The sequence below is a fragment of the Leucopleurus acutus genome (assembly GCF_964270905.1).
Source record: "Leucopleurus acutus genome assembly, chromosome: 7".
NCBI lineage: Eukaryota > Metazoa > Chordata > Mammalia > Artiodactyla > Delphinidae > Leucopleurus > Leucopleurus acutus.
The window spans coordinates 7728316-7743995 of NC_139150.1; the positions used below are offsets into that span (position 1 = coordinate 7728316).

The 15680-nt window shown below is 56.7% G+C and overlaps 1 protein-coding gene across 2 annotated transcripts; it reads left to right on the forward strand.

Annotated features, from left to right (window-relative positions):
• Nucleotides 1-1222: 1222 nt before the first annotated feature.
• Nucleotides 1223-6258, forward strand: PTGES2 (prostaglandin E synthase 2; the record flags this gene model as incomplete). 2 transcript variants are annotated; one of them, XM_082843632.1, is made up of 7 exons in its annotated part: nt 1223-1492; nt 2677-2874; nt 3544-3602; nt 3974-4123; nt 4391-4591; nt 4911-5028; nt 5497-6258. In XM_082843632.1, 7 exons carry the CDS (start codon nt 1223-1225, stop codon nt 5617-5619), a joined length of 1119 nt encoding a protein of 372 aa, XP_082699758.1. The 2 variants fall into 2 exon arrangements, with proteins under 2 accessions (XP_082699758.1, XP_082699757.1); XM_082843631.1 differs by lacking the exon at nt 5497-6258 and having other exon boundaries at nt 4911-5166.
• Between the last annotated feature and the right edge of the window lie 9422 nt (nt 6259-15680).

Consider the following 15680-nt stretch of genomic DNA (forward strand, 5'->3'; position numbering starts at 1 on the left):
CCGATTCCCCTTCCCAGGAGGACACCCCAGAGAAAGCAAAGTCGTTTCAGCAGCCCCCCTGGGTCACCTGCTTCCTCGAAGCCGTCGTCCTTGCCTTCCGGGCCCGCCTCCACCGGCATGCCCAGGTCCCCGTTGGGGCCCGACATTGTGGGCTCGGGCGCCGCAAGGGCAGCGCGAAGACGGGACACAGCGATTGTAGCACAGAAAGCCGGCACAGGGCGGAAGGTGGAGGTGATGGGTGGAACTCGGGACCAGCTGGGCTGAATGCCACAACTGAACGCGCCCGGGCCCCGCCCCCACCCGCTGTGAGACTCCGCCCCACGTCCCGCCCCACTCAGAGCCTGGTCCCTGTCGCAGCCCAGCTCTTGCGACTTATCCCGGGAGCGGAGCTTTGTGCCCGCCCGGCCTTCAGACTCCGCATCGCCCCGCCCACAATCTGTCCAGCCTTCAGATCCCCATCCACTCCTCGAGCCCCACCCATCTCCCGGCCGCCGGGAGGGGCCATCCCGGGGCTGCCCGCCGAGAAGCCTAGGTAGTTGAGCCTCGGGCCCTCAGTTTGGGCCAAGGAGCCCGACAGAGGGGCGGGAGGGCTTGGAATCCCCACTCCGCCCTATCCTGCCGCTGGGCACCTGCGGGTCGGCGACTCGGCGCCTTCGGGTGGGCGAAACAAATATGAGACACGTGGTTTCTAAGGCCCCCTGTGTGTATGGAAAATTTTACGGTTCGGGCCACAGAAGAAACGGTGCAGCGGTGCGGGAGGGCAGAAAAAGCCCGATTCGAGGATTCCCACCTATTGTGGGTCGGGCTGGGCGGTTTCTGCGACTCTCCTGGACCCGACGCCGTGACGCTTTCCCTGATAGTCTGAAGGGTTCACTCTCTTTCGATTGGGTGCGTATTACGGATGACGCTGACGGCCACATGGCGAGCTACGTGGCCGAGTTCCTGCGTTCGTCTCCGGGTCACCACCGAGACCAGTTACATCTACACTTTAGAAGCCGGGGCATTTAGCAGACATCCCTAGGTGTGTTTCTTCGGCTCTGACGGATGTGTGGAACTGGGCTCCGAGGACTCACGCCCAGTCCCACGAGAGCTGGCCCTCCCCACTCGGCATCACTGTCACTCCGGCAACCTGCAGGGCGCCGGAGACCTGCTCCTTTAAGAGGAGCCTGAGCCCGGGCCATCTTTGTTTCTCGCGCCCTCCCGCTGCGCCGGCGGAGCAAACATGGCCCACGCTGTGCGGGCGCTGTGGCCCGGCGGGCTCGCTCTGACCTGGAGGCTGGGCGGTCGTCCCGCGCTGGGACTTCCCGCGCAGAGCCGGGCCGGCTTAACCGGGGCGGCGGGAGGCCCGGGCCCCGCTGCCACCACCCGCAAGGGGGGCCCACGGCTCCTAGGGGCGGCGGCGCTGGCCCTGGGAGGAGCCCTGGGGCTGTACCACACTGCACGGTGGCACCTGCGCGCCCAGAACCTCCGTGCCGACCTCTCAGCCGCGCAGGTAAGCCCGGGTCGGACCAAGCCTTGGGTAGGGGCGTTCGGGTCAGCGCCGAACTTCGGGACTTCTGGGAACCGGCGGTGTCAGGAATCGCCTCCTCCGTCCGCTCTTAACCTTGGACCAGTGACTTGGTTTTAAGTCCTCGAGCCCTCAGCGTCCTCATCTGTGAAATGGGGCGCTACTGATGCCTGCTGACTAGAATTCTCGTTGTTTCAAAGTCGTTTTTCTAACGTGTTTTAAGACTTTTTGATGGAAAGATTTGGAGATCACTGAAAAGGGAAAGCCTCTTGTACAGTGGATGGCTTTACAAACATTTTATCGTGTCCCTGCCACTGTCTCCAAATCCCGAGGTTGTGTATTTATTAGTACTGTTATTAGTATTTTTACGGAACTGATGACCCTTAGACTCCAGGCCCTGAGACACGGAGGAACAAGGGTATGTCCCCCAAGCCGGGTGGTGGCCCAGCTGCCCTTGCGATGCTTTGTACACAGCACCAGCACCCCCCACACACACACACCCACAGGCGCCCCTTTCCTGAACCCATGGGAACAGGAACGGTAGATGGGGAGTGGAATTCCGTGTCTGCCTGCCCGCCCACCTCCATGGCCCAGCCTCAGTCTCTCATCTCTGAACAATGGGGGAGCGGTACTGCAGCTGTGGCTTTCATACATGAATATGCTGCAAGCTCTCGTGAGGCGCTCCTGCTCTATGCAGGCCAGTGGCCCAGATATAACGCTCCCCTCTTGTAGATTTGAGGTAGACCCCGCTCGGAAACGCTGGGCTCTGCCTCCACACCCCTTGAAGGGGTCGGGGTGGGCACTCCCAAGTTGAAACAGTTGCATCTGGGGGGGCACACCTGGCGGTGTCTGAAGTTCCCTTGGGACAGGAAGGAGAGGAGAGATGTCTGTCTAGCGTTGGACAGAGATGAGAAGATTCCTCCTACACAGAACAGACTTTCTACCTGGGGAGCCCACAGGATGGGCGCTTGGCTGTCCACTGCAGGAGCCTGCTGCCCACCTCCCTTCACCTCCCTTTCCCCCTGTCACCCATCCCGCATTTCTCCTGAAGTTCTCAGGTCATCCTAGAAAACTCTCCTGGGAAACTTTTGCTTGGGGGTGGGGCCTGGACCTGGGGGCGGGGCCTGGGCACCACGCCTCAGAAGCGCCCTCCTCTGCTCCTCATCCAGCTCTCCCTGTCCAGCCGCCTGCAGCTGACTCTGTACCAGTACAAAACGTGTCCCTTCTGCAGCAAGGTCCGCGCCTTCCTCGACTTCCACGCCCTGCCCTACCAGGTGGTGGAGGTGAACCCTGTGCGCAGGGCCGAGATCAAGTTCTCCTCCTACAGGAAGGTGCCCATCCTGTTGGCCCAGGAAGGAGACAGCTTGGTGAGCCTTGGGGAGCTCCCTCCCCGCCCCGTTGTCCAGGCTTGTCCTGAGTTGGGCCCTGCTCTGCAGCCCTGGAAGGAACTTGGGCTCTCCGGGCCTCAGCTGGGGCTTATGAACCCGTGAGTCTAAGGGAGACAGAGGACCACAGAGCTTAACAACGTGGCTTCTGAAGTCAGGGTGGTCTGAGTTCAAGGTGGGGCTCTGTCACTCACTGGCTGTGTGACTTGGGGCCAGTCACTTAGCCCCTCTGGGTTTGCTTCATTAATCAACAGAGAACCATACTCTCCAGGGTGTAGGGCTTGGCTCCTAGTACGTAGCTTCTGAGTCTTCCCGGCCCCTCAGTGCCCAGGAGGCCAAGCGGGTGAGTGGGCGGGGCTCAGATCCTGGGTCCTACCCACATTCTCCTCCCCATTAGCCACATTTGGGTCTCCCTGACTCGGGACAGGCTTCCCTGAGGGCGGGGAGTGGGTCCTGGGGGAAGGGAAAGCTCAGTGGGCATCGATTTTAGGGGTGAACCTCCAGGGACAGACAATGCCCAGGTTCCACCCGACCAGCTTCTGCAGAGTGCTTGGGTGTCAGGATTAAGAGCCCCTGGTGATCCTGCCAGTGGCCAGTCAGCCAGTACCCCCCGCCCCCCACAGTCTTGATCTAAACCATCCTCTTCTCCAGCAACAACTGAACGACTCCTCTGTCATCATCAGTGCCCTCAAGACCTACCTGGTGTCGGGGTAAGGAGCCCCTGAGGCCCAGGCTGGCGCTGCATCTCATCCTGTCTCCTGTCTCAGGGAGGCCTCCCCTAGGTTCCTGCATGGGAGTGGGGTGGAGCTGCTGCTTAGATTTCCAGGATGGGCCACGGGCATCACTCTGAGACTTCCCCTTCTTCCGTGCATCTCCCTCTGTTGGGGAAGTGCTTCTGGTATCTGCCCCAAGTCCCTCTTGCTGCAGGACCTCCTGTGTCACCCACAGGAGGGTGGGAAAGCTTTTGTGGGTCAGTCCTGGGGCTGGATCAGGCTGGGGTAGATGTTCATCCCGAGGAGGTGAGGGCTTAGTCTCCTGGAGGAAGAGGGAGTCAGGGTGAGGCTCTGGATATCTCCCAAAGGCAGCCCCTCGAAGACATCATCACCTACTACCCACCCATGAAGGCTGTGAACGACCAGGGCAAGGAGGTGACCGAATTCTGCAACAAGTACTGGCTCATGCTGGATGAAAAGGAGGCCCAGCGGATGTATGGTGGGAAGGAGGCCAGGACGTGAGTGGGGCCGGGGCCGGCCCTGGGGATGTGGGGAGGGGCTGGTCTTCCCCAGAGGGGACCAGGCTGCGCGAGATGCTGTGAGCCAGGAGCAGCATGGGAGACCACGAGGGCTGGGGCTGAGCCACGGGCGTGACTGACTCTCCTGCGGACCTCCTGCTTCCGTCCGTACACTGGGCTGTCGAGATAGTGCGTCTGCTCCCTCAGCTCCCAGGCCCTGGCTCAGGGAGCCCACCTGGCCCACCTTCTGTCCCCCCTTGCCCGCAGGGAGGAGATGAAGTGGCGGCAGTGGGCAGACGACTGGCTGGTGCACCTTATCTCCCCCAATGTGTACCGCACGCCGACCGAAGCCTTGGCCTCCTTTGACTACATTGTCAAGGAGGGCAATTTCGGGACTGTGGAGGGCGCCATGGCCAAGTACATGGGCGCAGCTGCCATGTACTTCATCAGCAAGCGGCTCAAGAGCAGGTGACGGTGCACATGTGTGTGTGTGCGCTCGTGTGTGCGTGCACCTGGGGGCCTGCCCTCCCCAAGTCCCCAGCGTTAGCCAAGCTGAGACTCAAACCCAGAACCCCTGATTGCCTCCCCCAGCCCAGGGCAAGCAGGGCTGGCCTGGGAGTCCAGAGCTGGGTCTCTGCCTTGTACCTTCCTCTGTTTCCCTCTCCATGGTTGGGTCTCTTGTCCCGCTCCACCCCCCGAAGTAGCCTTGGCCCCCGGGCCTTCTCGCTCCCCCCACCTGGGCCAGGTTTCAGAGTTCCTCTGATGGACTTGCCCCGTTCCTACCCAGGCACCGCCTCCAGGACGACGTGCGTGAGGATCTCTACGAGGCTGCCAACAAGTGGGTGGCAGCTGTGGGCAAAGACCGGCCCTTCATGGGGGGCCAGAGGCCGAACCTGGCTGATCTGGTGAGTGTGGTGGTGTCAGAGGGTGCACAGACCAAAGGGTCTGTCCTTGGGGTGGGGGAGGCCCAGGCAGGCAATACCTACGTCTCACAGCTCCTCCGTCCCAGAGGCATCTGCCTCCACCGGTTGTCAAGGGCTTAAGGAAAACCAGTGCTCCAGGCTTCTGCCCAGCAAGGTTCCTGGGACAGTGTCTTGTTGGCCTGACTTCAGTGCCGATCCTTGAAGCAGTCCTACAGCCGGGGTAGAATATATTGATTGCAAGGCTCTGGTCTTGGAGCGAGTGGTGGGGTCCGCTCTTCCCGAATCCTACAGCCAACCCACACGCTTCATTCAAGGCCCTGCGTGCAAAATTGGCCCGTCAGTGGGTCACGGGGCTCCCTGAACGGGGAGGTGATGGGCCCAGGGCACACACGGGGCAGAGGGCGGGGCAGGCATGGACACCCCCTCTGTACCTGCCCCCCCCTCCCCCAGGCAGTGTACGGTGTGCTGCGTGTGATGGAGGGTCTGGAGGCCTTCGACGACCTGATGCGTCACACTCACATCCAGCCCTGGTACCTGCGGGTGGAGAAGGCCATCGCTGAGGCCCCCCAGTGAACTGAGCATCCCTGCCGGGAGGAGGGAGGGAACAGTGGAAGACACCGGCTGTGGGGGACCAGGGCCGCTGGGCCAGCACCTGCTGATGCTGTGATACAGTGCAGCAGAGGACAGGATCATTCGACCTCTTGCCCACCCACCCTAACTGCCCCCTCGCTTCTAACACTGGACGTCTGCTGGAGCCCTGGGGCGCTGGGGGACAAAGCCCAGGCTCAGTTTCCATTCACAAATGTACCCCCGCCCCCCGGGGCATGGAAGGCTACCTCCCTCACCAGCTGGACCCCCTCCTGGGCCTCCCTGCTCTTTAGCCTTCTCTGGGACTCTCAAGGCTGCCGTGTTTACACCCCGTGGGTGGGAATCAGGTTGGGCTCCTGCCCTGGGCAAGGGAAGTAGGGACCGTCCGGTTTGGGGAGGCCCCATCCCTGGCTCCCCCTGGTTCCTGCTCTTCCCAGGTGTCCCCAGGACTGTGTGTCATGTTCACAATAAAGAAAAGGTTTGCTGCTCCCCGCGTGGCGGCACCATAGTGGAGGTCCGCAGCCAGTAAATACGGTTTGTCCAGTGCTTACTAAGTGTCAGGCCTGGGTGAAAGGCTCAGTGGGCTTTGTGTCCCATAACCCCTGGGACACGGCCATGGGATGTGCAGCAGGGAGGTGCAGAGATGGCCCAGGGTGCAGGTCCAGTTCTGCTCCCCGCTGACCGTGGGGCTCTGGGCAGGGGCACCCCTCTCGGCCCGAGTCTCCTCATCTGTCAGATGGGCACAATGTGGTGGTCCCCACCTCAAGGGGAAGTTGTGAGGGCTTGATGACAGGATACAGGTCACGTGTGCAGAAGGGAGCCTGGTGCAGCAGGGGCCGGGGTTGTTCCAGTCTTGCTCTGGAGACCAGGAGACGAGGGTGCAGAGGACACAGTGCCTTCCAGGGGCCCCTCTGGCAGCACAGAGCCACCCAGGGCTTCAACTCCCAGGCCTGGCATTTCACGGTGGTGGGGGGGTGGGGGGGACGCTGGGACAGGGGGCTATAGAGAGAAGCGGTTCTGGGAACGAGGCAGGGCTGTGGGGTCCCTGTTCCCCTAGTTTCAGCAGATGAGGGGCACACTGGTCTGCTGAGGTGGCCCTGCAGAGGCCCGACAGGCAGCCAGTGAGCTGAATTCTACCTCCCGGGCCCTCCCTACTGTGCAGTGACTGGGCAACCCTCTCAGGAGAGTTTAAATTTTTTCTTTGTTAATTTTTTTTTTAAAAAATTATTTTATCTATTTGTTTTTGGCTGCGTTGGGTCTTCGTTGCTGCGCGCAGGCTTTTCTCTAGTTGCGGCGAGCGGGGACCACTCTTCGTTGTGATGCACAGGCTTCTCATTGCGGTGGCTTCTCTTGTTGCAGAGCATGGACTCTAGGCCCGCGGGGTTCAGTAGTTGTGGCACACGGGCTCAGTAGTTGTGGCTCGCGGGCTCTAGAACGCAGGCTCAGTAGTTGTGGCGTGTGGGCTTAGTTGTTCCGTGGCATGTGGGATCTTCCCAGACCAGGGCTCAAACCCGTGTCCCCTGCATTGGCAGACGGATTCTTAACCACTGTGCCACCAGGGAAGCCCTGTTAATTTTTTTAAAACATAAAAATAATTCATGGTCTTTGGGGACTTCCCTGGCAGTCCAGTGGTTAAGACTCCGTGCTCCTAATGCAGGGGGCACGGGTTCGATTCCTGGTCGGGGAACTAAGATCTCACAAGTTGCACGGCGTGGCCAAAAAAAAAAAAAAAATTCATGGTTTTTGTATTAGCAAACATTCAAATAAGGTAGAAGCGACAAGCACTCTGGAGGCAGACAGTGTCATTTTGGGAGCAGTGGCCTCAGCTTCTGCAGGGCTGTCTGCCACCTGCTTGTTTTTGTTCCCATGGCGAGCATCTGTCCTTGTCACCGTGTCACACTGGCTGGGTCTTCATGGCTGCAGAGTGCTCCTTCCTCTGGGAGGAAGGAGAGAAGCTGAGGCCTGAGGCCACACCAGTCTGTGGGTTGAGGAGCCGTGGAAGCTGCCTCCAGGGGGCCCACAGGTGTTGAGGTCTCCCGAGTCACCGCTGTGTCCAGGATGCAGATCCCCCTTCATTGATCGGCCTTTAAGTCCCAAGGCGCCTTTGCTCCAAGGACCTGCGTTGGCCTGTGGACCCCAGAGCCTCCCTCAGTGCGGCAGGAACTAGGCCAGGAGCACCTCGGGGCTGCATCCCTGCCCCCCTCCCCACTTTGCCTGCTCTTCACAGACAGCCTTTTCCTTGTCACCCCCCAGGGTTACTTGGTGCTTTTCCAGCTGCTCAAGGAGGCCGACTCGCCTTTCTCTGTCTCAATCCCAAATTCCCCAAAGGGAGCATTTGATGTGACCTGCTTGGGATGAGGCGTCCACCTTCAGTCCATGGCACCGTGGCCTGGGGAGGGTCTCACGTCCCACAGTCCCACCCTGTGCTTCCTGCCCTTTCTGCTCCCTGCTAAATCCAGTGATCATGTCTTCCTCTTGAGGCCTGGTCTGGCTAAGGAGGTGCCAGGGGCAGGCCAGACCCCAGCTACTCATCACCACCCCTCTCCTTGTTTTCACAGAGATGTTTTCTTCTGTCTTTGCATTTCTCAGAGGAGGATATGGTTGATGGCAGAGCCATGCCGGGGATAGGGGCCTCACTCCTGACTGGGGCTTTATCCCTGGGGCTGCAGCAGGCAGAGAGGAGCCTGCCCACACCCTCCTCACCCACCTCCACTAAATGGTCACCTTGATGAAAAGTCACCTTGATGAAAAGGACTGTGCTAACTAGACCCATTCCCTGTGACAGGCTGGAGAATGGCCAGTCAATGCAAGGCCACCACGGGGCACTGAGTCCTGCTTCTCTCATGGAGTATTCCACCCCCCCCCACCCCAGGTGACAACCTTGCCTCAGTTACCTTTTCCCATAACCAGCAGAGGGCGGTAGAGGATGCAAAAGCCCTGTAGGGGATGGCCACAAGACCTGGTGCTGCCACCTTGTGGCCAATTCTGGGATCGCACCTTTGGGCCATCTTCATTTTCCAGGGTCTCTATTTGCCCATCTGTAAAATGGGTTTAGCATGCAAAGTGCTGAAGATGGGTAGGTAGGAAAAGTCACACCTTTCAGGGGAAAAGGCCGCAAGCTAGGATCCCTTGCCCCATCTTGGTAATGCTTAGGTTATGGCTTGTGCCTGTGGGCATTGGTAGCAGCAGAAGGCCTGAAGTGGGAACTCTGCAATTGTTTGCTGTGACCTTGGGCAAGCCCCATCCTTGCCCATCCGTGGGCAAGCTCTCGGAGGTCAGTTACCCTTCATGGGGTTGTTGAAATCAGGGATGGGAAGGTTGCACAAAGTTGATGTGCATTGTTGATGTGTGAGGGGTGTTTTTCTGTAGCCGGTGGGGTCTGCTGTCTCTTCTCAGAACACACTCCCTGCTGTTTCCTGCTGGGCTCCTGGAGTTCACGACCAAGTGCTCCAGGAAGTAAGAAGGGAAGAGAGCCGTGAGAATGGCGAGATCCCTCCTCCCTGGGAGTCAGGGAGGGCTCCCTCAGGAGAGCAAGCCACAGCAGGGGCTTTAAGGATTAGGATTCTGGTTCACTATTTTTGTTAGATTATTAAATTTAAAATTTTCATTTTGATTATGCAAGTAATTGTTCATTGTGCATAAATAGAGCTTGTGGATAAGCAAAAAGATACCAGTTATTCACAGACCCATCACTGAGATTTAAAAATTTAAATATCAAAAATTTAAAAAGTTTTGAGACTTCCCTGGCAGTCCAGTGGTTAAGACTCCGCGCTCTCAATGCAGGGGGCACAGGTTCGATCCCTGGTCGGGGAACTAAGATCCCACAAGCTGCGCGGCATAGCCAAAAAAAAAAAAGTTTTTTTTTTTTGAGAATAGCCTTCTAGTTATTTTTTATGTATCTGCATATAGTGTGTATGTGTGTATATATATATACACACACATAAAATATTTTATATTTATAATTTATATTTTATGTACAATATTTATATCTAACAGTTAAATGGGGCCTATTTTGTGGCAAGCACCACTTTAAGCACTTTACACATATTACCTCATTTAATCCTTTCAACATCCCTATGAGGTAAGTACAAATATTCCCATTTTACAGATGAGGAAGCTGAGGCATCAGAAAGGTTAAGTGAATTGCCTGGTGTCACACAGTAAATGGCACAGGCAGGATTTGAACCCAGATCTCCTGGCTCCAGAGTCGATGATCTTAATCACAATGTCACATTACTTCTCTCTCTCTCTAGATACATATTTTTTGAAATAAAAATTCAGATCACACAGTAGCTCCTGAATCACATTCCAGATCAGTAACTGTTCTCCCTCACCATTTCTAATGACTGTTCCACGGTATGCCATGCTCCACTAGATGACTCTTCCCTAATTTTTTTAACCAGTCCAATGGGAAGGATGTGGACGGGCAGAAGTGTCTAATGGGGAACAGACGTGGTAGTGGGGGGATGGTGTGGTGTGGGCTGAATAATGGCCCCCGAATATATCCAGGTCCTAATCCCTGGAACCTGGGAACGTTACCTTATGTGGTAAAGACACTCTGTAGGTGTGATTAAATTAATGATTTTGAGATGGAGAGATTTTCCTGGATTATCCAGATGAGCCCTAAATGTAATCACAGTCTCTTTATAAGAGGGAGGCTGAGGGAGGTTTGACTAAAGAAGAGGAGATGTGAGAACAGAAGTGAGAGGTTGGAATGACGCCAGGAAGAGGTCGAGAGCCAAGGAAAGCAGCCAGCCTCCAGAAGCCAGAGGAGGCAAGGAAATGAGTTCCCCTTGAGAGCTTCTGGGAGGAACCAGCCCTGTGGGGCACCTTGATTTTGGCCCAGGTGAGATTGATTTTGGATTTCTGGCCTCTAGAACTGTAAAGGAATAAGTGTGTGTGTGTCTGTGTGTTTTTCGCTGTGCCACGCAGCATGCGGGATCTTAGTTCCCTGACCAGGGATCGAACCCGTGTCCCCTGCAATGGAAGCACGGAGTCTTAACCACTGGACTACCAGGGAAGTCCTGCTTTTGTGTTGTTTTAAGATGCCACGTTTGTGATGATTTGTAGCAGCAGCCGTAGGACACTAATACAAATGGTACAGACCAGTGTAGTCAGGGAAGAGAAGCGGCTACAGGGAGCCAGGTGACCTGGGGGCAAATCCCTTGCCCTGTGTCAGTTTCCTCCTCCCTAAAATGAGGGGCAGGGGTTGGGCTCTTTGGTGCAGCAGGGGACCCCCAACCCTGGCAGGCGTGGGTGGAGCCAGCTCATGGGGCTTTCACAACTGCCGTGGGGAGATAATGTTTGGTCCTCGGCCACAGGGACCGTGCTGAGCGGAGACAGCAAATGGCCCGAAGAGACTGTTCCTTTGTGCCGCTCCCCCGCCAGCCTCTGTGTTATGGGACGCTGACAGCAGAAGAGGCCTAGGTTTGCCTGGCCCCTGGGGGCTGGGGTGGGCCTCTGGCCTTCTTGTTTCCTTCCTGCACTCCTGCATCACTCCCCTCCTGCTGGCCTTCCCACCCAGCACTGGCCAGCCTCTCCAGCCACTATAACTGGGACTCGCTGGTCTGCTCTTGCTTCTTGGCCCTGGAGGGCAGGGACCAAGGTCTACGCCTGGGCAGAGGGGCCCGGCAGGCAGGCTGTTCCTCTTCTCACCCTTCCCCTACATTCCAACCTGCCCAGACCAGCGAGATGCGGACTGGGGACAGCCAGGCCAGAGCTGAGGTTGAGAACAGGGCTTCAGAGTCAGCAAAAGTGGTTTGAATCCCGGCTCAACATGTGCCCTTTTCTGGGGGGTGGGGGGACGCTATGGCTTGTGGGATCTTAGTTCCCTGAACAGGGATCGAACCCGGGCCCTCAGCATTGAGAGTGAGAAGTCCTAACCACTGGACCACCAGGGAATCCCCAACATTTGCCCTTTGTATGAACCGGAGGAGTCCCTTCCAGCTCTGAGCTGTAAGGCAAATATTGTGCCCGTCTTGCTCGTGAGGAAACTGAGGCTCAGAGAGGCATGAGATTTGCCCAGGATCACGCCGCCAGGTGCCAGGATTCAAGCACAGGCCTGCCCCACTTTTCTCCGGCTCTCTGTGGCCTCCTGGCCAGGAGAGCAGCCAGACGCCAGGTGTCACCTACCTGAGGTGAGGCAAGGAGCACCTGCCCCTCAGTGAAGGTCCCTGCAGGTGGGTCGTGGTGTGGTTCCAGGCCGCCGGGCCTGCTCTGGGGGCAGGGGCCCCAGCAGAACCCATGGCATCTTCACCCCCCAACCATGCAGCGGGAGTGGGGTCCTCTGACCTGCCTTCGAGGCCGCGTCACCTGCTCACGGTGAGGGCCTGGGCGAGTCCCTTCCCCTCCTGGAGTCTTAGTTTCTGCCTCTGTAAAATGGGGACATGGCGGCAGCAGCACTTGTGCCCTGTGTTTGCAGAGCCCCAGATGGCGCTCAGCGATGGCGCTCCCGTGACTAAGAGATGAGAAGGTCTGGCTTCAGAAAGGAAGCACGAAGAGGATGGGCCAGATCCCACGGTGGGAGCTGCCCCCACCCCCATCCCATGCCAGAAATCCCAGGCCTCCTCACCCCGGGAAGGAGGGAGGGGGGACTGGAATGAAAAGCATTTAGGGGAAATCACTCTGTGAGTTTGGAATCCAGGATGGGGCAGGGGAGCTGCGAGATAAAACTCTTTATTAAGGACTGGCCATTTCCGTTTCCTGTCTCATTTCAACTTTCCAGCAGCCCTCCCAGGCTCGTCTGGAGGTAGGACGGAGGTCTGAAATGCGTCTCGCCGGGCTAAAATCAGGGTTGTCAGCAGGGGAGCGTTCCTTCCGCAGGCTCTCCAGGACTTGGTCCTTGCCTTTTCCAGTTTCTAGAAGCCGCAGCATTCCTTGACTCGGGCCTCATTCCTCCATCTTCAAAGCCAGCGACCTAGGGCTGAGTCCTCGCCCGCCTCCCCGCCTCTCCCTGCCTCTGTCTCCCACGTGGCAGGATCTTGTGACTCCATTGGATCCCCCTGGATAATCCAGGCTACTCTCCCTATTTTAAGGTCAGCTGATTAGCAACCTTAATTCCATCTGTGACCTTAATTAGCCTTCGCCATGCCACCTAATTCACAGGTGGTGGGGGTTACGACGTGGCTGTCTTTGGGAGGGGGTATAGTTCTGCTTCCCACACCATAGAACATTTGGATGGGTTTTATCCGATTAGTAACTATTCATTAAGCATGTAGTGGGTGCCGGGCACCTACTGGGAACAGCAGTGAGAAAGCCAGCCGGTACTCCCACCCTCTAGTTAGCGGGGAGAAGTGCAAGGGAGAAGAACGAACGGCGTGGAACAGGGCTGCCACAGGAAGCAGGGTGGCCAGCGACAGCCTCTGGAAGAAAGTGACCTTCAATTAAAGACTGGAAGGAGGGATGAAGGAACAAAGGAGGGAGGCTGGCTTGGTGACACATCGAGTGTCACCCACCTCAGAGCACCTCCCAAAATTAACTTCTGTGCTGGAGAAGCCCCACTCTCAGCTGGAAGGAACTGAGGACCTGGGAACCTGGGACCCGGCCACCGTCCCAAGGAGAAGCCTGGACGGGGGCGGGCGGGGACGACCAACTTGACAAGACCCAACCAATGGTTGGGAAATGGTTTATGCCCGTTACCCTGGTAACAAGCTGACGCAAGTGGCATATTTGTCTCCTGTGGCTGCCATAACAAATCACCATGAACTTGGATGGCCGCAAACAATAGAAATGAATTCTCTCACAGTTCAGGAGGCCAGAAGCCAGAAATCCAGGTGCCAGCAGGGTTGGTTCCTTCTGGAGGGTCTGAGCGAGAAATCGTTCCTGCCTCTCCCCTCGCCTCAGGTGGCTGCCTGCAATCCTATTTTTTTTGGCCGCACCCGAGGCTTGCAGGGTCTTAGTTCCCTGACCAGGGCTCGAACCCGCACCCCCTGCAGTGGAAGCATGGAGTCTTAATCACTGGACCACGAGGGAAGTCCCATCCTTGGCATTTTCTGACATGTCGATGCATCACTCCAACCTCTGCCTCTGTCCTCACGTGGCCTTCTCCCTGCGTGGCGCTCTCTTGCCTGTCCAGATTTCCCTCTTTTATAAAGACACCAGTCATTGGACTTAGGGCCCACCCTCACCCAGGATGACCCCATCTTGACTTGATTACATCTGCAAAAACCCTACTTCCAAATCAAGCAACGTCTGAGCTTCCCAGTGGACAAGAATTCTGGGGAGACACTGTTCAACCCAGCACAAGTGGTATATGCATTTCACGCAAGGGCACACTTCTGTGTCTCCCTACAGCCTCTGAATGCCAGAGCCCCCTGGCACGTTCCCCAGGCTGCTTCATACAGTGCCCCACCAGCCAGTGGCACCAAGGGCTGTCAGTGGGGGGATGGGGACGGGGGTGTCAAGTTATTTAATGAACATTTCATTGAGCACTCTGTGCACTGGGCACTGCTAGAGGTACAACTGCAGACACATTCCCTGTTCCCAGAAAGCGAATAAAGAATGTCCAGGGGGGCCCTCCAGCATCTCTACGTCAGAAGGATGGGCAGGAACCAAATCTGAGGCTGGGGAGGGGCACCCGGTGAAGTGAAGAGAGGCACAGTGGTGTCTGGAGGTGCTTCAAGCAGGAGACAAGGGATCCGCTCGGCTCGACATGGGCTGAATCAGCTGAGGGCTGAGGAAGGACCAGACTCACTATCTCCTGGGGCACTGGAGACCTGTCAGAGCACCCCAAATACAATGACCATCCATTCTAAAGAGGGGGTGCGTCCAGAAGCCCGGAGCGGGTAGCTACTCTGAGGGGTAGCTTTCTCACGTTCTCTCATGAGAAAAAGGGATTTGTATTCTAACATGTAAACAGCCCCATGCTGCCCAAGCCCAGGTCAGGAAAACCACGGCTCCATCATCAGCTCTGAAACAACTTTATTAGAAGGCTGTTTTAAATGACAACTTCCAATTCTTTCTTAATTTGCTTTGTCACCAATTCCAGTTATAACTCTATTTATATATAACAATAAATCTTGCATTGATCTTTGCATCCTATTTAAATTGTCCTCATCAGGCCGTTCTGGTGAATGGAAGTGTGGCTGTGCAGTTGCACGCTGACCAGCATTACTGAGCAGGGGTAGCGGGGGGCCCAGGACAGAGGAAGCCCGCTTCACAGGTACGGGGGGGAGCCGGCCGCCCTCTCCTCTGGCCCCCACCCCAAACTCACAGTGGTAGGCACCTCACTGCCTTGTCTTTCCAAAAGGGTGAATAAAGAAATCCCTCCCAGTCTAAGAAATGATTTGGACTTCCATCCTGAACAGGGTTGAGATTCCCCCCACTCTTCCTGGCCTCTGATCAAACCCTCAGATCCTAAGGCTTCCTAGGTGCTGGCCCTGCCCTGACCCGCCGAAGGACCGTCTCTCCGTGATCAGGGCCCTTCTGCCTTCTTGCCTTTCTTCTGTCGCCAGTTCCGAAAGAAATTTCTTTGGACAGACATGGTGCAGCAGCGAGAAGGGTCACTGCCACGGCCCCCTCCTTCCTCCTCCCCCCCCACCTCACAGGTGTTAGGAAGGTGCAGTCAACCAGGAACATAAATATGAATAAAAAATGAACTTGAAAATGACAGGCTATTAATTAAACACATCTATAAAAATAGTTAGGACATAACTCTGTTCAAATAAATACAAAATAAATAGGCTCCCAGCAGTGTGATACGTTGCGTCAGTGGAATGTGAGGCTGGTCCCACTTTGCCCCAGTTGGGATTGGACACGAATCCCCGGGGCGTCAGAAACAGACTTTAATGCGGTCGGCTGAGCCACTGGCTCTCTTTGTCTTCTCCCTGGAAGAGCAGAACTTGTACATTTGTCCGGCTTGTCTTTCTGAACAAAACCCTTTTTCCAACAATACATAATTAAGGCCTTGAACACCTTTTCCTTCTCTCACCAGGGCGTGCAGACTCAGGGCAGAAACTGCCCTTCCTGCTTCAACACAATGCCCACTGCCCTCATGCCGGCGGGAAGGGAGAGGGAGTTAGTTCTGAGCTGGTGCCAGTCCTGCCCCA